The 26277-nt window shown below is 40.0% G+C and overlaps 1 protein-coding gene across 2 annotated transcripts in view; it reads left to right on the forward strand.

Annotated features, from left to right (window-relative positions):
* Positions 1–26277, forward strand: part of LOC150085814 (neural cell adhesion molecule L1) — a 263360-nt gene that overhangs the window by 178779 nt on the left and 58304 nt on the right. For both annotated transcript variants that reach the window (XM_090373501.1, XM_090373502.1), the window contains exon 5: positions 21079–21216. In XM_090373501.1, the coding sequence (XP_090229627.1) occupies positions 21079–21216 (138 nt within the window). The remainder of the gene's footprint in view (positions 1–21078; positions 21217–26277) is intronic.

Genomic DNA, 26277 nt, shown 5'->3' on the forward strand with positions numbered 1-26277 from the left:
AGAAGGGAGTTCATGATGAGAGCCTTGTCAATCAGTTCAGCCCTGGAGAGACTGTGCAAGGCTTGTGGAGTAGAATTTTTCTCAGCATTGTCTATTCTTGTCAACAGAAAAAACTGCTTCTGCAGGGATGGTATACATTTATATAGAAATGGCATTGTTAGGTGGGTCGGAAAACTGCTGGCTTGATGGGGGATACACAGAGACTAATAGATTTACAATAGCTGCAGGCAGAAATGAAAGTGATTTTTACACTGCTTCTATTGAAACATCCACAGCCCAGAAAGCAGGGTACCGGAGATTTCAAGGCATGATGTGGGTGGTAATTGCAGAACATGGAAATACATGGGCTGTGTTGGGAAAAGTGAGAGCTAGAACAGGTGTACCAGTGCCAGGACTATAGTAAATAAATCTGATGAATTTGAATTGCTGGTCAAGGCATAAAATGCAGATATTGCAGAGATATCAGAGACATGATTTCACACGGATATAAGGGATGCAAAATTTGAATATGAAGAGTAAAATGTATGCAGAAAGGATAGAGTGTTGCTTATCAACAGCACTGGGGGAGCTCGCACCTCCATGGTTGTATACTCTGCCACAGTACAAACTCTGTAAAGGCCAAATATAGTGAAAAGCTTTAGTGTTGGAGTGTCTTGGTCTCTTGTTCCTCCAGCCATTTAGTCGTAGGGCCCACGTTGGAGCAGTGGAGGCAGGCTGTGTAGGGAGTGTATAAAGTCTCTGGCTGGGGCAAACCCTGGTCTACACTTTAGCTTTCCAGGGAGAGCTCCAGAGGGGAAAAAATACAGAAATGACGTGTTTTTATAAGGGCAGCACTAGAACTTCAGTTCAACTCTGCCTCATATCTCTGTGAAGAACAGTACCACTGCAAAAGGGGCCAGATATGTGAGTAATGTAGGTTTGTGTGTTCTGTTGTTGTATTGTTCTGGCCACTTGGCTAGGCACCTCCGTAGCCAGGTGGAAAGGAGCAGTAGTGCGTAGCACACGCTTTTTGATTAGACCGGGGTTCGAGCCTGTCACCACCAAATACAGAGGATGCGGAAAGGTCAGGGAATGACCACCGCATATCCCGGAGGAATGTGGCCTTAGTTGCTAACGCTCCTAAAAACCAAACAACAATCTGACCACTTGGCTACCCAGAAGCATCAGTCACCTGGAGAAATGATTCTGGGTACTTGTCCACACCACAAGAAGGTGGGCCTGGCCCAAGAGGGCCAGATGTTGCCGAGAGGTGGGCCAGATTCCTCTGGGGGCTCCACTTCAGAGAAGAAAAAGGTGAACTAAAGAAGGTCAACAAGAACCAAAGCAAACTTACCAGACAAACTGGCTTGCCGCTACCACAGTTTCTCTGCATTATCGGTAGTGGCAGTAGAATTCAAAAAGGATATATTGATTGACAAGTAGGCATGACAGACGATAACATCAAAGCGTTGAGTGATTGACATTAGGATATATATATATATATATATATATATATAAAGAAACCTTTTTTCTTTTCCTATTATTTCCTAACCTTTTAGGTTAGGTTAGGAAACCTAACCTTAAAAACATACAAAGAAATCAGTAGTATGGTTTTTTAATAGCGAAAACACTCGTGAACTCCAGTAATCTGCTTTTAATAATGAGAAAAAACTAATCATGACATCACCTGTCAGGCCTACGTGTCAATCAGTACATCGTTCTCGACTTCTACTGCCACTACCAATAACACACAATGTCTGATTGCTGAGAATGCAGGGAAAAACTGCAGTAGCCACAAATCAATTTGTCCAGTAAGTTTCCCAAAGTTTGCCATAGTTCTTGTGTTGGCTTTGTTTACTTTAACCAAGAAAAAAAAATACAGAAAGGACAGACAGAACAAGGTAGGGGGGGTGGGATTATGGTCCTAGTTAAGAAGCGCACAAAATCTAAGGCAATGCATCCAGTTGACATGAGTGGCCAATGCAGTGTTGAGCCAGTTTGGTGTGGCATAAGCACTGGGAAAACAAAAATGAGAGTCAAGAGTGTGTTATGGATTGAATGACTGCGATGATTACAATGAATAACTGTACAGAGAAATAGTGGGTCAGTAAATCAGAATGTTCTATAATGGGGGATTTTAACTTTCCAGATATTGACTGTGTGTTGGTCACACGTACACGCATTATGAAGTTGCAGGTAAAGGAACCACTAGGTGACAGCAATTGCGTGTATTGATGTGGGATTTACTTAAAGATTAACTAACATCAAGGCTAAGGGGAAAGAGTTTTTGCTTTAGTAAAAGAGATTACAGTGGTCTCGGACAGTTTTTAAATTCTATACAGTGTGATGTATAACTTTCCAGATATTGAACTAACGTAGCCAACCACAAATTCTAAATACAGTAGACTCTTGATTTTCTGGGGTAGATGGTAAAAAAAATTCCCGGTTAATCCAAAAATACAACGTCCCCGACATGCATAAGAGATACTTTCTAGTACTTCTTACGTAACTCAGGAATGACTAATAAAATATTGCTACTATATCCCTGATATACCAAAATTTAAAAAAAAAACACATAATATCCTCAGAAGAATGAAGAAAAATAGTTAATTTTTAATTAGTTCAATTAAAAACTTTATCTGGGGACAGCAGTGAAGTAGCCAGAGTGGCACATAAGAAAAGAAAACATAAAAGGAAGAAAAAACGCATGTTAGTACTGTAAAAACTGATATGTGTTTCATAGCTTTGGTTGTTTTAGTTGACTTCATTAGTACCGATCCCTTCACCGCTTCTCGTATTCTGTTTTTCTCCATTATTATCGTGTTCACAGTTCTCACTGACGAATCTGAATTCCTCACGATACTTGTTAATGTTTGGCCATTTTCATACATCTTTATTATTTTAATTTTCTGATCCAACTCGATCGCGTCCCTTTTCTTGATAGATTTACTAGTACCGCTGTCACTTATTTTCTTAGTCGGCACCATGATAACAGTCAAAATTAAATTTTCTGAAAAGAACTTCACAGAGTTAAGGCAAAAACTCACTATTATCATCCCACCTGATCTCACATTTTACTAAAGCACATTTCTAGAGGTCACTACCATCCAAAGGCTATCCTGGAATGGTGGATACCTTCTGGAAGAAGGAGAAGAGGAAGACCTAGAAGGACATGGATGGATGGAGTACGGGAGTGCATGACAGCCCAAGGCTTAACCGACCAAGACACCTTGAACCGTACTTTATGGCGGGAAAAAATTCCTACCAAAAAATAAATTGGGGGTGGGGAAACCCATTGTAAATGGAAACACTCCTCTTGAAGAAGAAAACTACCATAAAACAACAAAAACAATTTGCATTTTCTGGGTTAGTGGGGTTTTTCTGTTGCTGCAATTCATTATAAACGGGTAATAAACTTGATTTTATTGCATTTGCGATAATACCGATAGCTGGAATTCTGTGGGTTTTTAAGTTACCGTATTATAGTGAAATTGTGTCCCCTTCACTGAAATCTTCAGTCATATAAATAACATAACGTAAGTCTAAAGCTATGTAAGTCAGGGACTTACTGTATCGAAAAATGTTCAGCAACCTAAGTAAGAATTATGGCGAAAGATGAAAAAACTTACCACGCTCTACTCATGTGTTTGATACAATGTTTCCCTTTATTTTTTATGTTGTTGATTTTTAATCTAATAGCTTCCTTTTATTTTTTACAGTGTCGCATATGGTTTTGTCGCCAACATTATAATGGTTCATTAGAGATTTAACGGATGCACCGTTTTCAAACTTTTGAATAATTTCAAGTTTTTATTTAATTGAAAGAACAACTCTTGCATTTGCCCATCATTTTCGCGATTTCTGAACAAAAAATAAATAATAATAATAAAAATTGCGATATCATAACATAAATAACAAAACAAAATTTGCCTTTTGTTGTGCTGATTGAACACAACAATCAACGTGATGCAATAAAACAAACTAAACATTTGGTCTCCTCCTCTTTTTTTTTTTTTTTTTTTTTTTTTTGAGCAGTGGATGTGAAGGCAGCGGAGGTTGCAAAATAATAGGTACACTAATCTCCCACTGACGACTTATAATGCTGCTTCTTGTCGCTTATTTACGACTTGCAAAATATCTGTTTATACCTATTCTAGTTATTACTTGAATTTTATGATTTCTGGTTGATTTTTTTTTTTATTTTTTTATTTGGAGTCTTCAAGTGTCCCGGTAAATCGAGAGTCTGCTGTATTAGACACCTGCGAGGTGATATGATTGAGAAGTTTAAGGGTTTTAATGGTTAAACAAACTCAATGCTGATGGAATTTTTCCTCTTTTTTTTTTTTTTTTTTCCCCTGATGCTATATAAGCTTGCTTTTTTGTATAATTTGCCAATATTAATACTAATAAACAAGTTTCGTGCCTTAAGCTTGACCTTGATTTACTCTGCTCCAGTTAGTAATTCAAGAAACAGATTAAACTTTCAATCAGTTTTTATGTTTCTCTAAGAAATTTTTTCTCTTTACTTCACTCTTCACTCTTGCGAACAAAATTAAAGAATCAATTCCAGTTAGCCTCATTACTGGATTGAGCAGTTGCACAGGTGACGAAATTTGTTTTTTATTCCTGGAAAATGTTTGTTTTTTTTTTTTTTATTATGAAATTATATAATTTCATATTAATTTCATGTACAAATACTTTCAAAATTTTTAAAAATGCATATATATATTATTCATATATGCATGTGTATATATATACACAGCATACTCTAGATTTACCGGGATCGGATTAACCGGGACACTTCAAGACTCCAAATTAAAAAATAAATAAAAATAATAATTAATCAGAAATCAAAAAATTCAAGTAATAACTAGAATAGGTATAAACAGATATTTTGCAAGTCATAAATAAGCAGCCGACCGGGCTAGCCGAGTGGTTAAAGTACCTGCCCGGCAACCCAAAAGGTCGCGGGTTCGATTCCCGCCTCGGGCTTGGATCAAAGTACTGCAAAAAACCTTGGGAGGTGCAATATGGCCACAGAAGCCGATGCGCCAACAACTACCAAATCAAAAAAAAAAAAAAAAAAATCATAAATAAGCAACAAGAAGCGGCATTGTAAGTCACCATTAGGAGATTAGTGTGCCTAATCTTGCAACCCCCGCTGTCTTTACTGCCGCCGCTCAAAAAAAAAAACCAAATGTTTAGTTTGATAGTGTGTCGTGTCGATTGTTGTGTGCAGCACAAAAGGACAAATTTTGTTTCGTTATGCCTGTGTCAGGGATGTCGGAATTTTTTTTTTTTGTTTAGAAATCGCAAAAATGATGGGCAAACACAAGAGTTGTGCTTTCATTTAAACAAAAACTTGAAATTATTCAAAAGTTTGAAAACGGTGCATCCATTAAATCTCTAAAGAACCGTTATACCATTAGTGACCAAACCATACGCGAAATTGTAAAAAATAAAGGGGAGTATCGTATTGGACAGCGAGTAGTGCGTGTTAAGTTCTTTATCTGTTGCCATACTTTTTACATAGGTTGCTGAACATTTTTCGATTCAGCAAGTCCCCGATTTACGTAGATTTGGACTTGCATTACATTTTTATAATTTTTTTATATGACTGAAGATTTCAAGTGAAGGGGACATACATTTCACCATAATGTAACAACTCGAAGAATTCCAGCTATCGGTATTATCGCAATTGCAATAAGATCAAGTTTACTACCTGTTTATAATTAGATGCACTAACAGAAAAGTCCAGTAACTCAGAAATGTGCTTTAGTAAAATGTGAACTCGCGTGGGGTGATAATAGTGAATTTTCGCCTAACTGTGAAGTTCTTTTCAGAATATTTCGTTTTGACCGTTATCATTGTGCCCACTAAGAGAATAAGTGACAGTGGCACTAGTAAATCTAGGTATAAGGTATAAGGTATGTTCGTGTCAGACGGCGCCTGGGATTTCTCCCATCTCCGCGTATGTTCGCTGTATCGAGGACAGTACACTGTCAAGCCAGAGACTTGAAAGTGTGTGGACCATGTCTGTGCAGTATGATCTGTTGTGCCCATTGTTTGTCCGGCTTATTGGCTGCCAGGCCCCTAGTGGGGCCCGACGTTGCCCATACCCTGCCACGTGGAGGCTAGCCGGGTGTATCCAGTATCACAACAATTTGCTCTGGCAGGTCCTGCCACCTAGTTTCCTGGGATTTCAGTGGCTAGGGCCTATTAAAAAAAAAATATATAAATAAATAAATAAAATAAATAAAAAAATAAATAAAAAATAATAATAATAAAAGTAAAAAAAAATAAAATAGTAGTTAAAAAAAAAAAAAAAAATATATATATATATGCGTTTGACGTTAATTCTTAAGGAGATTGCTGTTAGGAAATCGCTGGTTGGGGTTGAACGCTAGAAAGATGTGTTAAAAGGCCTAATAGGTTGGGCAGAATTTTGTTGGTATTAAATTTAGACGTGTGGGCTATACGCTAGATGAAAGATAAAAGTGGGAGGGGAGGCTGAAGACTGGGGGGTAGAAGTAAGGGGACGATAGAGGAGATGACCCCTGCTAGACAGTATGGCATGCCCATGCCACACCAGAGGGGAGTTTGGATGGCGGGTGGGGGAGACGAAGAAGAGTTATCTCCTCCTGCCATGGATAAGGTATACAGTTAGAGTGGGGGAAGAGACTGAAGACTGGGGGGAAAGGCAGAAGCATGGGGACGATAGAGAAGGCGACCTCAGGTGGTCAGTGAGGCAGGCGCATGTCTCACCAGGTGAAGAGATGGGTTGGCAGGGGAGGGAGGAAACAGAGCATGTCTCCTCTCCCTCCTGCCGGGGATAGGGAATTTAAGATGAATAGGGTAAGGGTACCCCATTCAGCTCGCCATATAGCATTTGGCAGCGGAGCTGCTAGTGGTTCTAGTCCGTTTCCAGGAGCGATCAGACCGAAGCATGATCGTTCATGGGGTGGTTCCCGTCCGTTCTGCAGTCTTTACCGTCAAAAGGTCCGGGTTTGCTTGTCGGCGTTTGTGGAGTTTTCTTGTGACATTTCTCATCCATGTGGTGTTTGCGTCAATGTTGTTTATAGAGTCATTTCTCATTTATTCAACTTTAGTTCCACTTCAGGGTTTAGTGCCCTGATGATCGGAGGCCATTGGGTTCAGGCGTCTTCCGCGGGATGATTTCCTTCGAGGTTTTTACTTTTCTTATTGTGTCAGTGGTTGATTGCGGTTCGCTGCGATAAGAGCTCTCCATCTTGTGAACAGGGCCAGTGCATAGCTGGAGAAAGCCTGATATTCTTCCCTGGTGTCCAAGATCTGGTGCTCCTGTCCGTATGGTAGATACTGTATTTTGGTGATGAATGTACTGCGGAGGTCGTCATACAGCTGGCAATCATGCATGAGGTGCTGCCAGCTCTCCAGCCCCCCACAGGTGCAGGTGGGATCTTCTTGTATTCCGAGTAGGGATAGCTTTGCATTCAGAGCTCCATGTCCTGTCAGTAGGTATGTGACTTGTAGGCCCGGGGGAAACCAGGGTGGGAAGTTCGGAAAAACTCGGCCAATGTTGGGCAGAAACTTTCTGGTGATTTCGCCTTTTTGCGAGGTGGCCCATCTATCCTGCCACACCTGCAGCAGGTGAGCATGCAGCTTTTTCTTTTCCATAGTCTTGCTATTGATGATGTCAGTGGTGAATCCTAAACATGTCTGTGGGATACCCTTGTCCAGGTGGTGCGTGAGGCCCCGTGGAATGATCTCTAAGTCCAGTGGAAGGACACCAGCAAGGACTTGCAGGTCATGCGTGCTCACTGTGCTGCAAGCCCGAGTAATGGTCAGAAGGATTGATCGGTGAATCGAGTCAATGATTCGTTTATTGACAGCAGTTGTGGCTTTTTGATACCATGCGCCAGATGCATACGTGACAATTGGGGTGAAGATGGTTTTATAGAAAAGACGTAGCACCCGTCTGTCTAGGCCCCACTCTCTGCGAGTGACTCTGGCAACCAATGCAGTGTATCGTCTGACTTTTGTACGCAAATATTTCAGGTGGTCCTGAAATGATAGATTCGGATCTAGAATCATGCCTAAGTACTTTAGCTGCTTTGAGAATTTAATTGTTTTCTGGTCGATCTTGATTTGTGGAGGCCGCCTGAGGTTGAGGCACCCCTTGAGCAGGATGGAGTTTCTTTGCAGGGGATATTCTAAGTTGATTTTTCTTTGCCCATTCCTGAAGGGTGGACAGAGCCCGGTTTGCCAGTGTCTCCAGTTGTGTCCTTGAGTCCGCTGTCACTGTCAGTAAGAGGTCATCAGCAAAGGCCTGTGATTTTACCTCGTCAAGGTCTATAGCTAGGAAGGAGTCCATTACTATGTTCCACAGTAGTGGTCCAAGGACCGAACCCTGTGGACAGCCGCAAAATGTATTCTTGGAGAGGGTTCCATAGGGAGCAACAATCCTGATGGATCTGTTTGTGAGGTAGCTCTTGATAACCCTGTAGAGGTTGCCTGGGATCCCAGCAACCCGAAGCCTTGCCAAGATGCTTGGCCACCAAAGTGCATTGAAGGCCCCAGAAAAGTCCACGGCAATCACGAGGAAATACTTCTTGGTGCATCTTGTTACTTGTTCTTGTAGGTGTATTAAGGCATCCACAGCTGAGCGACCCCGCCTGAAGCCAAACTGGTTGGGTGAGGCCAGGCCAGCCCTGTCATAATATTGCTCTATTCGTCTATAGAGAAGGCGTTCAAGTAGTTTACTTGTGACTGTGAGAAGTGCGATCGGTCTGTACGATTCTGGGAGGTGTGGTGGTTTGGTCGGATTTTTCAGGATTAGTTTGACGTTTGCTTTCTTCCACGAAGTCGGGAAGGTGCCACAGTGAAGACAGAGGTTGAAGAGGTTGAGCAACAGGTTCGGGGAACACTCTACTGTCTTTTTGATGATTTCGGGCTCCAAGAGGTCTGGTCCAGGGCATTTATTTCCCCTAATGAGGGTGGCAGCACTCTTGAGCTCCTCCACGGTGAAGTGAGGTTCTGTCGTTGCTGTTTGATAGCTCTCATTTTCTAAGCAGAGTTGGATCTGCTCTGTTGTCTCTGGTTGTAAAGCCGGGTGGAAGACTGTGTCCAGGATATTGGAAATGGTCTGCTCCCAGGTTGTGGACATGCCTCCTTGGGTCAATGTGGTGGCGGCAATAACTTCTCCTCGGGGAAGTTTATTCATGGTCAGTTTGTAGACGATTCCACAGGGGTTCTCGTTTCCCATAGTGGAGACCATGCGCTCCCAAGATTGCTGTTTACAGCTTCTGATTTGGGCTGTGTAAGCGTTCCTTGCTTCTTTGTAGCGTTGTCGGAGTACTTCAACCTCTGCCGTCGGCCAGGAGCGCCTGGCCCGCTGAAAGGCCTTTCTTCTGGTTCCAACAGAAAAATCCAACAGCCCCAGGGGTTGGATTTTTCTTTTTAATAGCAATGTCGCTTGTGTGCGTTATGATCTCTGTTACCTTGCTTTGGAGGTGATCTGGGTCTTCGAGTCTCTCAAGCTCGCTCTGTCTCTGTTGTATGCTGGTTTTTAAGGTACTTTGGAAGAGTTCCCAGTTTGCTTTGGATATGGAGTATCTGTGAGTGGTTTGTCTAGCTGCCGGTACCCTAGTCAGTGATCTGTTGAGTTGGAATGTAATGGCTCGATGATCAGATGTTGTCCAGGCCTCTTGGACGGACCAGTCAGTAGTATTATTAGCAATGTTCCTGGAAGCCAAGGAGACATCTATGGTGGCCTCCCACAGTGTATTACTAAATGTGGGCAGATTGTTTGGTTGGTTTAACACTGTCAACGTTGAATTTGCAAGGAACTCTTCCAATATAGTTCCGTTTCTGGTGCCATGTCTGTCTGGCGTGTGACTATGCCACATTGGTGACCGGCAGTTCACGTCTGCACCTATTATAATTTTTGCGTTGGGAAGGGTGTCAGCAGCCAGTTGGAGGTATCTTGTGGCGAAAGTTATGTCTTCGCCCGGTCGACAGTAGAGGGCAATAACATAAAATGCCCCCAGAGCTGTGGTGAGGTGGGCACATGCAGCCCAGGCTGTGCAAAGCTGTGTGATTTTGGTCACCGTAATATCCGGATTTCTGACCGCGACTGCGGCCCAGGGGGTGTCGTCCTCGAATTGTACTATCTTGTAGGTCAAGGGGTATCCCCTGACTATCTTCATGTTTGAGTATGGCTCTTGTATTATCATGACGTCTACATTCTCCTCTTCAGCCTTGATACGGATCTGATCCGCTACTGCTCTGGCCCTCTGTGCGTTGATCTGCAGAAATTTTACCTCTGTAGTATTGTATCCTCTAAGGCGCGTCCCCATAATCCAGCCTGGATTGGAACAAGCTCTTAATCTTCAGGTAGGTGGGACACTTGTTATCCCTGATTGAGTGGGTGCAGTCCAGCTTCAGACTCTTGCAGTTGGTGCAGATTGGGTCAGTACTCTTGTTTGGGCAATCCTTGTAAGTGTGGCCTTTTGCCGAGCAGTGGCCGCATGTGGGGTCAGTCTGAGTGCAGGTGTGCATTGTATGCCCATATTTACAGCACCTGAAGCATTTGGGTACAGCCACATGTTCACGGAAGCGGTGGCTGCCCCAATTTACATATACTCTGTTCTGAGTGTTTAATACTTTCCATGCTGCAGGCATAAGTTCAATTATCCAGTTTCGTTGAGTGCCATTCTTGGACTTGGTTGAATATTTTGGTGTCAGCAGTTCGTCTCTTCTGTGTTCTGGGAGAGCGGACATCAGGTTTCTTTGATAAATTTCCTCTGTTAGTTGGTCCGGGGTCAGGTCTTTATCCAGGTCATAAATAACTATTGAGGGCCCTTTTCTTTTAGGGGTAGTCGCTGTGAGCCCCAGCTCAGTGATTTTGGTATTAGTGATAATTTTTTGTGCTTCTTCCCTTGTTTCTGTCTCTATCAGTACTCCGACATTTCTAGTTTTCCTGACCGACTTTATTCTGGTTGCCTTGAATTCTTCTTTTAGGCTGGTCATGATTTGCATCTTTAATTGTTCGCTTGTTTGATTTTCCTCAATGGTTGTTGGTCGGAGTACCACCAGGTGTGGTTGTTTTGGCAAGGTCTTTTTTGTTGTAGCAGGTACACTGCTTTTTATTGCTGATTCACCAGCTGATGTCCTCAGCGCTTGTGCATAAGATGGGGCACGCTGTTGCATTTTGTTTGCCCCACCATCTAGGTATGCCTCCAGTTTCACAGCAGTTGTTTCATATTTTAGGTTTGTCTGGTAGAGAATTGTCTCCAACTTTGTCCAGAGGGAAACAATCTGTCCCCTAACTCCAGTGGTTATCCGGTTGTTAGAGTCTTTCATCAGATCCTCAAGGGCGGTACGCAGGATTTGAGTTTTTTCCAACAATGTGCCCTCTGGCCAGGAGGGGTCCAAGGGTGCAGAGGCCTCTGGTTGTTTTTTCTCCACAGTCAAATCAATTTTTGGGAGGGAATTCTTCTGGGTTTCCTTTAGCTGAGCACTCTGGCTTCGCGTTTCTCTGTCAGGTTTGGACGTGTCCAGCTTCTTCCACTTCTTTTTCGTGGCTGGTACAGTCCTCATCTCATCGGTCGCTTCCTGCATGCTGGTGTTCTTGAATTCCATCGTGCTTCATGGAATGGAAACTAATCCACCACTTTAAAATTATGCAGTGCCCCCAAGAATTGGATAATGGTGCCAAGATAATTTTTTGCAGCAGGATGAAATGTGAGGGATGAAAATATGCGGGATGAAGGGCTTGCTGAGTTGCTTTGCTGCTGGGATGCAATGTTTAGTTCAGAGTCTCGGAGTTTTACGAGTGGGGGGGGGAAGTCTTAACCCCTAGATAGAAGAATACTGGATGATGAGCTTGGTTTATTGTTCGTCCTAGGGAGCCATCGGGAGCACGGCACTGCGCATATTATTATATACATATATCAATGTCTTAAATGTAATGAAATTAATAACTTCTATTTGTTAAATTTTTAAATGAAATAAATTTAATACCAATAAATATTCTGGATATAGATCTTTAGGTACGTAGCTGCCAACTCACTCTAACGGTCATTCAAAACAGGGCTTGACCAATCAGGCTTGACCGCGTGGTGTAAACTGCAGAACATCTAATTAGAAATTTGCCTGGCGTGACGCAAAGCTGGACAGCAGAAATGTTTTTTCAAATAGAAAATGCAGAACTTGTTTTCTTACTAAACAAAAGGTTTAACAGAATTTAATAATTTTAACAGAATATTTATATGTATATTGTTTATAATACGCTATTGTGTAGGCGTGTTTGGTAGTCACACAAAACTTAAGCCTGTTTGTCACTGCAGCAAAACAAAGCTTTCTCCAATTGTGAACGGGACCTCCTGCTGTAGAGTATCGCCGCAGGCAGGGAGGTGACACGAAACGGAGAGAGAGCGAAGGGAAAATGTTATTGGTCAGCGAAGCTAGTGTCCACTAACTGCAAATTATGCTATACAAGAATTACTACAAGCTAGCGTCCATCTTGAAGAAGTGCATTGTCTGTCCCAAGCCAAAAGGAGAAATATACAAAATATTTAACTTTTGCTGGAGCAGCGCAGCTGAAACTTCATACACGAGTAGACGGGCGTTCATCGATGGTTACTGGATCACTTCTATGGTCGAGCATTTAATATAATTCATTTAAATTACTTTTGAATAAGAGAGCTAAACACACACTGTGTACTAATAGGCGCCACCTGGCGTCTCCCGAATCACTAGTAAATCTATCGAGAAAAGGAAAGCGATTGAGTTGGATCAGAAAATTAAAATAATAAGGATGTATGAAAATGACCAAACATTAACAAGTATAGCGCGGAATTCAGATTTGTGAGTGGCAACAGTGAGCACAATAAAGAAGAAAGACAGAATACGAGAAGCAGTCGGCACCAATGAAGGTCAATTATAATATTAACCAAGGCTACGAAATACATACCAATTTTTACAGTACAATAACATGCATTTTTTCTTCCTTTTATGTTTTCTTTTCTTATGTGCCACTCCAGCTACTTCACCGCTGTCCCCTGATAAAGTTTTTAATTGAACTTATTAAAAATATATAACTATTTTTCTTCATTCTTCTGAGGATATTATGTGGGTTTTGTACTTTTGGCATATCAGGGATATAGCAGCAATATTTTTATTAGTCATTCCCGAGTTATGCAAATCTCGCCTTACGTAAGAAGTTCTGTAACGTATCTCTTACGTATGTCAGGAACTTGCTGTATTTTAGATTAACCGGGAATATTTTTTTACCCTCCATCCCGAAAATCGAGAGTCTACTGTATATACTGGTGGTACCCAGCATAACATACGCCATCTATCTGATTATGGCATAAATAGTTTAATCTAGATCCTTCAGTCTTCACCATTCTTGTTTAGCGGTAATATAATTCTACAGGTGGTTCCCCCATCTTCTCCAACAAATATTGCAGCAATCTCCGTTTTGGATGTAGGTGCATTATATCATCTCTTATCTAAGTCTGGGTCTTCTATAAATGCCGTGTTCTCCCCGGAATATTTGCCAGCAGTGTGGCATTATGAAGTACCCAGGTGGGGAAGTGTAATACTTCGCAGTATTATAAAATTTTCTGTTATTTATAAACATGGGCGGCTCATTGGTAGGCACTGCGGAACTGCAGCACCCCCAGCTTTGTAAATCTAAATATACATTCAACGGAGTTATGCAAAATTTTGTGAAGAACAATGCAATGTAATGAATATTTTTATTAACAGGTCCCACATATAGTATAGTCATCCTCTATTTCCAATAATGATTTCAATAATAAACGATTAAAAACATGAAATTGTTTTCAACTTTGAAGTTTAACCGTAGGTGGAACTGTGCACTATGCAGTTCCACATTTTGGCCCCAGTGGTTGAGTCAATGCTTAGTTGGCAGGTTTTCAATACGCATTTGTTAGAGGTGATAAAACGAGTCAAAGGAACTGCGGAGCGAGCAGTGCCAATTTGAACAGTGCACTAAACTTGAATAAAAAAGTTATTCATATATTTTCAACAAATAAAAACCGAAGAATGGATTTTATTTTTAAATAAAATTTTGAGATTATCCAAGTCTGTTAATGGTAAGTGTCCAATTAATGTTTTGTAGTATTTTTAACTTGCTTATTATTATTATTATTATTATTACCATCTATTTCTACATGTCTTATAACCAGGGCAATTTAATGTAACTTTAAGAAGCAGCACCCCCATACATCAGAGTCACGAGCCGCCACTGTTTATAAATGTGACTTAAGCAACCTAGAGCAAAAATTAATTGCATAATTTAACATTATATGCTCCTGTTGCATTGATTTCGATCGCATAGTATGTTGGAATTAATATTGATAGAGATCAGTGAGCAGTACCATACTGTACCTCGATAATCCGGAATTCGATAGCATTAGCTTTGTATAGTATAGTGCATAATATAATATTGTCATTTAATCAGTAAATCTATTAATCTTGTTAAACTTCATTCTCAATTAAATTGTACTTTTAACTATATATATATAACGACTTAGAGTACAAACGTAACAAATAATTAATACATAACTTGATACGGAAGTTATGTAAAGGGAACTCGTAGATAACACTCAATACTGAAAAATAAATATAGCGTTATAACTGTGTTAGGATACAAGTTTAAGGTTTTAATTTTGTTCTGAAATTGTAATTTTATTCACATTAAATCGAAATCATGACTCAGACCAGAGCAGCAAAGCAAAAGGCTCAAGCTAATGGAAGTGCTGTGGCTCAGGAGAACTGATGGGGGCAGTTGCCCTGAATCACAGCCTTTTAAGATGCACTGTTTGCTTGATGTTTGAGGAGCAATCAGGTACAGGACATGACACTGCCATGGGGGATGTCTTTGTGTGTGCACGATGCAAGGAAATTAGGCGACAACTCAGCGTTGTTATGGGCCTATATGAGACCTTGAAGGACAGGGTGGATGCCCTCGAAGGAAATAAATTGAGGGGCCCATCAAGCTCTCAGCTGCCCACATCAACGCCAGAGCTTGCACTTGGTCATCTTGCAACACAGAGGCATCCCCCAAGGCAGAATGTGCTGGTCCCACAGGAACTAGTAGTTGTTGGTGACTCTATTGTCAGGGAAACGAGGAACATGCTTTGTAAAAAGGAGGTGGAACAGGACCAGGGTATGTCTGCCAGGGGCAAAGGTTGATGACGTTGTAGAGCGGATATCATCTTTTAAGGGCACAAAAGGTGATATAGTTGTACACATTGGCACTAATGATATTAAGAGTAGGAGACCAGCGATATTACTTAACAAGTACAGGTCACTGTTGAAAAAAAGCCGTGAAGTAGGGTTGAATTTGAAAGTGTCTGCAATTCTACCCAGACACGATAGGAGGGAGTATATGATGAGAGCCTTGTCGATCAGTTCGGCCCTGGAAAGATTGTGCAAGGCTCAAGGGGTAGAATTTTTTTCAGAATGGCCTGTACTTGTTAACAGGAGAAACTGCTTCTACAGGGATGTGATACACTTAAATAGAAAGGGTGCAAGAATATTTGCTGATGCTATCGAGGCAGTGTTAGGTGGGTCGGGAAACTGCTAGCTTGGGGGGAGACAAAGACTAATAGATTAACAGTAGCTGCTGGCAGAGGTGAAAGTGATTCTTGCACTGCTTCTATTGGAATGAGAAGCAGTCTGAAAAACAAGTTGCAGGATATTTCAGAGACTGCTGGGAGTCATTGCAGAACAAGTAAATACAAGGGCTGTTTTAGGGTAGCTAAGAATAGAAACAGGTGCATGTATACTTGCGTGTACACCAGTGCTAGGAGTTTAGTAAATAAATTTGATGAATTTGAGGTATTGCTCAAAACATCAAAGGCAGATATTGTTGGGATATCAGAGACGTGGTGTCACACAGATATAAGGAATGCAGAACTGGAATTTGGGGAGTACAACGTCTACAGAAAGGATAGACAGGATAGGAAGGGAGGAGGGGTTATGCTATTAGTTAAGAAACACATAAAATCCAAGGAAGTGAAGCCAGTTGACATCGATGGACAGGGCAATGTTGAGTCAGTTTGATGTGACATAAGCATAGGTAAATCAAAATTGAGAGTAGTAGTGTGCTATAGGCCTAATGACTCTGATGAGTATAATAAGATACTGTACGGGGAAATAGAGTGGGCCAGTAAATCAGAGAGTCTTATAATGGGGGATTTTAATTTCCCAGATATTGACTGGAATTTGTGGGTTGGTCACTCACACACTAGCAAGGCTTTTGTGGATTTATTGGATGATTGTTTTCTACACCAGCATGTTCGGGAGGCAACTAGAGGGAGTAATCCTCTTGATCTGATTATCAGTAGTGATTCTTCATGCATTAAGAATCTGCAGATAAAGGAACCACTAGGTGGCAGTGATCACAGTGTGCTGAAGTGGGATTTACTCAAAGAGGTAACTACCATCAGAGGTAAAGGGAAGGGTTTTTGCTTTCGTAAAGGCGACTATGATGGTCTGAGACAGTATTTAAATTCTATATAGTGGGACCAACTGTTGATGTTACCAACAGCAAATTCAAAATGGGAAGCATTCAAAGAATTTATCTTGGAAGCTACTAGGCTTTACATTACCAACTAAGAAATATTGTTCAAGGTTCAGGCCTAAATGGTTGTCAGATGAACTAATGAGACATATGGCAGAGAAGAAAAATGCATGGGACACATACAAATTAATGGGTGACATGGAAGCCTATGATAGATATAAGTTGGTCTGTAACCAAGTCACAAAGGAGATTAGGCAGGCAAAGCCAGATTATGAGATCCTTGGCAAAGGATGCAAAGAAAAACAGAAAAGAGTTCTTTACCTATTTAAACTCAAAAAGGAAAGGGATGTATCAGATTGGTACACTGGATGTTGATGGTTCAACAGTTCAGGATCCTGCTCAGGTGGCTAACAATCTAAACGAGTATTTTGCATCTACATTCAGACATCAGGAGTTATTCAGGAAGGGGAATGTCGTAGGTGAAGTAAACATTGGCAGTGAGCTAGATGATTTTCTAATAACTGAGAGGAAAGTGGAGGAGAAATTGTTGAGGATAAACATAAAAAAAAGGCACCCGGGGTGGATGGGATCTATCCAGTTATATTAAAGGAGGCAGCAAAGGAAGTAAGCAAACCCCTAGCCATAATTATGAGAGCTTCTTTGGACTCAGGGGAGGTACCCATAGACTGGAGATGTGCAGATGTAACCCCAATTCACAAAGGAGGATCAAAGGCTGACACAAGTAATTATAGACCTGTTAGTTTAACTTTGGTTCCAGGAAAATTAATGGAGGCACTGGTTAAAGAAGCACTGCAGGATCATCTAGACAAGAATTCAGTTATAGCTCAGACACAGCATGGTTTTGTTAAGGGCAGGTCTTGTCTGACCAATTTGATTAGATACTATGATGTAGTCACAAAAGAACTGGATGCAGGGAATAACTTTGATATTATATATTTGGATCTTAGAAAGGCTTTTGATACTGTTGTGCATGGAAGACTGCTGCACAAATTGGAGCAGTGTGGCATTGGAGGCAAATTGCTGCTATGGATAAAGGGATGGTTGAGTGGCAGAAGACAGAGAGTGGTAATCAGTGGACACTGCTCAACGTGGACTAATGTTATTAGTGGAGTTCCTCAGGGGTCAGTGTTGGGTCCATTGTTGTTTTCTGTATTTAAAAATGATATTGATGATGGTATATCAAGCTTAATGTCCAAGTTTGCAGACGATACAAAGGTTGGCAGGGTTGTTAAGGACACTACTGATGCTATGCTGCTGCAACAGGATCTGGAAAGGTTGAGCAGATGGGCTGAGAGGTGGCAAATGAAGTTTAACATTGACAAATGTAAAGTACTACATATGGGAAACAGTAACCCCAGATCAATGCATCAACTCTGTGGTACTACGCTGACAGTGGTAAGGAATGAAAAGGACCTGGGGGTAATTGTGCAGGCAGATATGAAGTTCTCTGAGCAGTGCAGATGAGCGGCAAGTGTAGCTCTTGGTGTCTTGTCAATGATATACAGGAATTTTTCTAGCAGGGATAGGGATGTGATTATTCCCTTGTATAAGGCATTGGTCAGGCCACACCTTGAGTACTGTATACAGGTCTGGAGGCCTCATTTCAAGAAGGATGTAGGGCTGCTGGAATGAGTACAGAGAAGGGCAACAAGATTAGTGAATGGAACAAAGGGTTGCTCTTACGAAGAAAGGCTTAAGTTTTGCAAATTACAGAGTCTGGACACTAGGCATCGGCGAGGTGATCTGATAGAGGTATATAAGGCTTTGAATGGCTTGAGCATGCTCAATGCCAATGGGATTCTTCCTCTTGCTCAGAATAATCACCTGAGAGGGCATAAATTCAAATTGAGGAAGGACGGATGTCGGATAGATGTGCGGAAATTTGCCTTTAGCGAGCGGGCAGTTGGTTTGTGGAATAGACTTCCATCACTTGTTGTTGAAGTTGATAGCCTAAACAAATTTAAGGCTCAGCTGGACAGGTATTTCGAACGAACAGAGGGGTGAAATGGGAGCAGTGGTTGTGTTTTTTTTTTTTTTTTTGGGTTGATGCTGAATAAGCTTGCTTTCTTGCATCATATGCCTCTACTAATGCTAATGGCTTAAATTTTAGCTGGGCAGTCAGTTAAATTCGCTGGGCGGTGCGCCCATTCGATAGGTCCTGGGGAGAACACTGAAATGCCAGCCATGCACACATTCGTTGTTGGATTGGCCTGGGTTATTTGATGCATTTGTGTATATGACTCAGCAGATGGGTTAACTTGTTGCAGCATCTCTTCCAATTGTTGCATTACTTCGGCCATGTACACCCTTGGTTTGATTGTTTTTCAAGTGTTTTGTTGTTGCTTCAGCAGAATCGAAAATATAAAGTTGTCTCCATATCCTGGCTTTTTTGCCTCGTTTGTGTATAGCGGTGAGACCAAATAGTAAATCTGGACATGTATTCTAAAACAGTATGGACCATTTCCAGGCAGTGATTTAATCTGTGCTCCCATTGATGCGCACACTATTGCTGAGTTGTTCGTTATTTGGTTTTTAGGAGCATTAGCAACTAAGGCCATATTGCTCCGGGATATGCGGTGGTCATTCCCTGACCTTTCCGCATCCTCCGTATTTGGTGGTGATGGGCTCGAATCCCGGTCTAATCAAGAAGCGTGTGCTATGCACTGCTGCTCCTTCCCACCTGGCTACGGAGGTGCCATTGTTGAGTTGTACTCTCGTATTCTCTGTAGTTATTTGCTTCACATGTATCCCCTGTAAGCAGCTCTTGTAATAGAGTAGGTGTCTCAGACAGTGGGTCAAGTGAAACCTTTCCATCATGACAGCATTTAGTGTATTTATTCAGTGTGTTGAACTCATGTCCCCAATATCTTGCATTGCAATACGCACAGTTGTAACACGTATTTCCTATGTCATGGTCTTCCACATTAATTACAGCTTGTTGATTATTCGCATCTGGTACTTCTATTTGATTAGTCTTACGGTGTTTCGCCCGTCTTCTCATTTCCAATCTTGCTTATCTTTCTTCAGTGTTTTCTGTCTGTCTTTGTAGTTGTAGAGTCTTGTTTCGGTCTCTTAGTCTATTAGAACTCTCCTCTAATGTTTCATTAGCATTTCTACATTTTCTCTGTGTAATAACTTACACACTGAACAGTGTGTAAGTTATTACACACTGTTCAGCCATTTTTACACTTCTTAAAACTTAGAACTTTTTTTTTTTTAAATTGGAGACAGATAAAATACACTTAAAATAATCAGGCATAGGTTGCCTTTCTTCAGTCGAAAAATGTTAGTACAAAAATTAATCAAGAATGCCCAGTATGGTAGTCATGCGAGGTGAACCATGTGAATGGGTGCTGGCAACAATTAGCAGTTGGAAAATTTGGTCAGCATACCTAATCGTTTTATAGATACTATTATTCACTTCCATTCTCAAAATCTATTTCAAATTTGCTGCACTGCACAGCACAAGAAATTTGAAACATCATGCTTTCCAAAGAGAAGTATCTATCTGAAACAGATATTCTATTTCATGTTGTAAATATCAGCTTTTGTTTTCTCCCACGTTTATTTAGGAAAAAGCAATAACAAATCTGTAACAAATAACATGTACAAGGCTACAGATGCTTAACAGTTTGTTTACAGGTCAAGAATACTTTGACTCGTATCACTGCCCACATTAGTTTTAACACAAATAGTTACAAAGAGGGTCATACAGCACCTGGCACATGCTTGCATATAATTTTTTTGCAATTTAATTGCAAATCTGTAAAAAAATTCAAGAACTATTGCAGTAAAAGTTTAATTATAAATTTAAATCATTAATTAAAGAGTAATGGGAATCATTATTTTGAAGCAGCACCTGTCAGGTGCTGCTCAAAAATAGGTGGTAATCAAGTGGGATGGCACATACTATCCCACTTTAATTATCACCTTGCAGTTGCTAGTGATCTTTCATTTTATTATGTAAATATTTTATTTAAATTATGGTGGACTGAGCCAGTAGCTCTATATGTATCCAGTTTAGCTTCTTTTTTAATTTAAATTTTTCTCTTTTTACTTGAATAATCTGAAAATTTTTATTTATATCAAACCTAATGACCAATTTATTAGAGTTTTTGGCTGCATGAAGATATTTCATATGCTGTTAGTGGTTTTTAATAAGTAAATAATAATAATAATCTTATGATATTGATAGAAAGGATAAAGAGTAGTTGTGACCCTTCTTCACTACATTGCTCACTAAGTTTGTGCACCTCCCATGATAAAAATGGTGCATTTTTGCTGATCCATATCAGTCATTTATATCTCGGATTTATCCATTAAGATAATTCACAAAGGAATATGCTTAATTAATAATCTCTGTAGTAGAACATAACGTCAGCCTGAAATACAGTTGTTTGGAATTTAATGAATAACTTTTGCATGTATTAAATTAAGTTCCCTAAACCGATAGAATTTAGTACTTTTTTTGTTTTAGAATGGCTTACACATTCAGAATGATAATTTTAAATTATAACTGTTTTTATGTCTACATCTAGAAGTTTTACAACATATGTTGGCTAATACAGAAGATTTCAGCTCACTAGCCTGGATGATAGCAATTTCTATGGTTATGGGAACTGTTCTTATTTTGTCTTGCTTAAGTTGCATACTTATCTATAAAGAAGGCAGGAATGGTAAGAAATCAATCATATAATCAAATATAAAACTGTTAAAAATATATATATAGTATAATTTCTTAGTAACATAATTTAGGAGCTAGTAATAAACAGAATGAACATAGTAGACACCATGTGCATGTAAATAAAATTTAATGAATTAACATTTCAAGAATTGAAATCCAAATTCTCACTGTTGCAGTTGAAGAATGGAAACAAATTTCATCTGATATGAGTAAAATTAAATTAAAATATATACAGATTTTGAACAATATTTTTGTAAATAATATACAATTACATACACAAGAGATAAAGAAAAATCGTCAAACGTTTAATGTAAAATTAAATTATATACAGATTTTGCACAATATTTTTGTAAATAATATACATACAATTGTGCTATGCATATTATGACTTTATCTTAAGAAAAATATATACAGTAATCACTTATTTTCTTCTGCACCTTCTTCCGGCTGATAATTTTGTTTTCAACATTTGTTTGAAGTGAAGAAACCATCGAAAGTCCTTCAGTATCTTCTTCAGCGGCGAAAAACATTTGTAAACGATTGATTTGTATGAGCACTTCTTCCATTTTCATCGGTGGTTCGTCGGTAATATGTTCTTCGACAGAATGACCCCTTTCCATTTCTTCATCCTCATGAGGAACTTCTTGAACAATATCGATGATAACGTTGTTGATATCTAGAGCACCATCTTCTGTAGTGAGGTTCGAGTCTATATCTTTCTAGCCGGGGTCACTTGTAGCTGAAGTATTGTACATTATCAATAGATGTTGAAGTTATTGTTCTTCTTGTTGCTCCATATTTCTGTTCACAACTTCAATTTTTGCGTTTGAGAAGCCAGACTTCACAAAACAGTTCACAACAGTTTTTTCTAATTGCGTTTACTGAAGAAGAAATCCATTGAATCGCATCTAGGATGCTGATTTTCTTTGCAAGGTCACTCGCACATGTTACATCATTCATGTTTGCAATGAGATGTCTTAAAACACGTTTTCTGTAGTGAAGTTTAAAATTTTTTATTATCCCTTGATCCAAGGGCTGACACTCTGCAGTTGTGTTTGGTGGAAGAAAAACGATTTGAATGTTGGACAATTCAATGTGCGGGTGAGATGCAGCATTATCCATGAAAATAATTTTTCTGTTTTGACGAATCATGTTTTGGTTAAAGTGACTTATCCATTCACTCGTGATATCTCGTGTCATCGAAGCTTTTTTATTAGACTTCCAGTCAACATTCAAAAGATTCAACTTTATGCCCTTGAAACAACAAGGATTTGTGGTTTTCCTATAGCAAGAGGTTGTTCACAGTCTCCCAGCATATTTGTACACAATAGTACAGTCAAGTGTTCCTTAGAAATTTTTCCACCCTGGCACTTTTCATTTTTTAGACTCATTGTTTTTTCAGGAAGAGCTTTAAAAAACAACCCTGTTTTGTCACAGTTGTAAATATCCTTAGCTTCAAAATCACAACATAAATCTTCCAATTTGACGGTCCACTCTGTTACAACCCCAGTATCAACAGATCCACCTTCACCACTTACTGTTTTCCAAGAAATTTTATACCGAGTTTTGAACTTGTCTAGCCATCCCACAGAAGCTTTGAACTCATTTACTCCCATAGATTTTGGAACCTCCAAAGCCTTTTCCCTAATAATAGGCCCATTAATGGGAATTTTTCATTGAGGGGAGGGGAGGCTGAAATGTGAGATTTTCAGCCTCCCCTCCTCTTACCAACAAAGAAACCTTTATTAGTTTTGGGCCTTACTTGAAAAGGAAGGCATTTCATTGGTCCCTGGTAAGGTTTTAAGACCAATTATCATTCTGCAAAAAAAAATTATACAAATGAAAGTATGCTTCCAGCATCACTAATAGGAAAAGTCTGACGGACATTAAATTTTCACTGCATATTTTAGAACAACCACTGATACTTTTTCAAAATTTCAGCCTTTCTGCTGACATACGTTAATTTACATATATTTGAATAATGTTTGAAATAGTTGAAAACGGAATATTTAATAATAAAAATTTTAAAAAATAAAACAGGGAGGGAAGAGAAAAGGACTTGGCATTCAAAATTTAATTGACTATTTATTATTATTTTTCATTTAGATTTTCTAAATTATCTTGGAGGGTTTCTGCTACAGTATTTTTAGTCTTGTTACCCTTTTCTCTTCCCTCCCTGTTGGTTTTGTTTTTATGTTAATTTTGACTATTTTCACTCTACTGTTTTGCCATGTGCTGGCTTGATTTTTATTTAATTTTTATTCTAATTTCTTTTCATATATATATATATATATAGGAATAAAATATATACAGTATATAAAAGGAAAAGGAAGAAAGTGACAATGATAAAAGCATTTCACAGACAGGAGCCACTAATAGTCAGAAAGGACCCAATGACCATAATAAATATTTAATAGATATAGAAAAGAGTAAAGGAATGAAAGAAATCACAGTGTATAATAAAAAAAATTTCTCATATAAAATATACGAATAAAAATAGATAAGGATATTGTCATATAAATAATACACAACTCTGATGACAACATCACTTGATTGCTCACTCACTCTCAACTTCCACAATGGATCATTTCTATAATCCTCTCTATTTTTAATACCATATTCTAAAGATTTTATGTCTTGCTAACTAATTCAAATATATCAAAATAATTAAAATCGTGGATTTTATATGTTATCAATTTCGTCAGCAAAAGTGATTCTTTCATGATCTGCTGTACAGGGTGTTCAGAGGCTTATTTTCAGAATTGATTCAGAGCCTGAAAACAATGAAAAAAGTTTATGTAAACATGTGCAGGTATTGCTGAATAAATTTTGAACACAGTTGAAAAGAAGGCCAGTGTGTAGACCTACAGTTCTGCAATGTTATGGAAAATTCATAGAGGACACCTGTTTGTGCAGTCATCCCAGCTAAAGTGATGGCTAAACAAAAGTTAGTGAGGGAACAGTGGAGTTGATTCAAGGAAATTTTACACAAAGCCTAGTAAAATCCATGCAACATGCCAGTTGTAAGCTTAATGTGGCAAGGTCAACAGTATGTAAAGCGTTACGTAGCTGAAACCATACAATCTTAGAGGATGGAATTTTGTTGGTAAATTCCACCACAGTTACAATTTTGTATTGTGATGCCATTTGCCGCAGCATGCACACTTTACAGTTGGCAAGTAAAAACTTGAAAAGTTTTGTATGAACCCTATTCATACAAAACATTAATTTTGTAAAGAAGCTTTATGGACACACTGTACTGAAATTTATTTTTCCCCATTTTGACCACCAAATGTAAATTTTTTTCTACAGTTGAACCAAAGGCTCAGTCTCCCTCTCATGAAAGTTGCTGCCAGCCTCCATGAGCCGCTTCCATAGTGGCTCTATTGACAGCATTGTCATCATCATCAAAGTGATTCCCACAAAAGTCATCCATCATAGAGCTATAACTGTGTGGGAGGAAGGGTGGGCAAGAATAGTCCATCCAAATTCTGTATCAATCTCCCTTGTCAGGATGTTAGCATTAGTAGAGACATAGGATGCAAAGCAAGCAAGCATCAGCTAAAAAAAAACCATTCCCGTTTCACCCATCCATTCACTCCAAAATTTTTGTCTAGTTCAGCCTTGAATTTATTTTAGCTGTCAATTTCCACACCGACAGATGGAAGTTTGTACCAGTAATCAACCACCTGTTGGCTAAAAGTAAATTTCCGCACATCTATTCTACAACTGTCCTTCCACAATTTAAATTTATGCTCCTTCAGGTGTGGAATAAGGGGATGATCACCTCATCCCTGCTAGTAAAATTCCTATAAATCATTGACAAGACCCCATGGACTACTCTTGCAGCCTGTCTGCACTGCTCAGAAAACTTCTCTGACTGCACAATTACCCCCATGTCTTTTTCATTCTGCACTACCCTGAGTGTAGTACTGCACAGTTGGTATGTTACTCTGGAGTTACTGCCATCCGTATGCAGTACTTTGTATTTGCCGATGTTAAACTTCAGTTGCCACCTCTCAGCCCATCCCATCCCCTCAACGTGGGCACCTGTACGTGGTGAGGGGACCTCCCAGTGATGCTGCTGGGTTTCCAGATTAGCATCACTGGGATCTAACGCCCATACCTTGGTTCCAGGGTTACATCTTTGGAATCCGGCGTGTGCAGCCGTGCGCCGCGACCCGTGGAAGCGGAAAGGGGGATCCTGGTGGTTGAGGGGCCCAGCCTTAATACACCACTTTGGCCCCTGCTTCGACAAGACGGGCGGTCCCGGACCGGCTCGACTGGGATCAATCGGCGGGTGGTTCTATACTGCTAGGGTCAACTGCGTTCCAATAAGTCTCCCTCCCTTTGGTCCTGGGACGGGATAAAGACTTATTGGTAACGTGGGTATGGTGTTCTAAGCGAACTCGGCGTCCCATTCGTGTACGCAGTACCTGCTAGTTCACGGGTGGGCGCCCCCTCGTAGGGCTCCGTGGTGGGTGAGGTACTTAGGCATCAGACATTTTTTCTTTACTCTCATGAGTAATTTAAATCCTTCTTCTGGGGCCCCAACAAGGCCCCTACCTAATCGATCGTTAGATGAGAGTGAAAGTAATTCAGCTAAAAGAGCCAGAACTGAGGAGAAAACAACATCTGTGACACCTCTTTTCCTCATTCTCCATTCCACCGGAGAGCAGTCACTTGGGAAAATGTCACCCTTCTTCATCCAGAAAGGATTAGAAGGGATGGCAGGTTCACCCAAATCCGTAAAACGGCTGCGTTCTGGAGATATTCTAATAGAAGCATCAAATGTAAATCAAGCTGAAAAGTTTTTGAAAGCCACATCTATAGGGGGAATACCCATCATCACAACCCCTCACAAAACTTTGAACTCTTCAAGAGGTGTGATATCAGAGTGGGATCTTCTTCACGTTTCTGAAGAAGAGATCTGCTCTGAATTAAAAGAACAAGGAGTAACAGCTGTCAAGCGAATATCCATGCGTAAGGATGGGAATCTTGTCCCTACCCGAGTTCTCATCCTAACATTCAACACCCCAAGGCCTCCAAGTTC

The sequence above is a fragment of the Mastigoproctus giganteus genome, chromosome 5, assembly GCF_048544385.1.
Source record: "Mastigoproctus giganteus isolate SK-2022 chromosome 5, ASM4854438v1, whole genome shotgun sequence".
Taxonomy (NCBI): Eukaryota; Metazoa; Arthropoda; class Arachnida; order Uropygi; family Thelyphonidae; genus Mastigoproctus; species Mastigoproctus giganteus.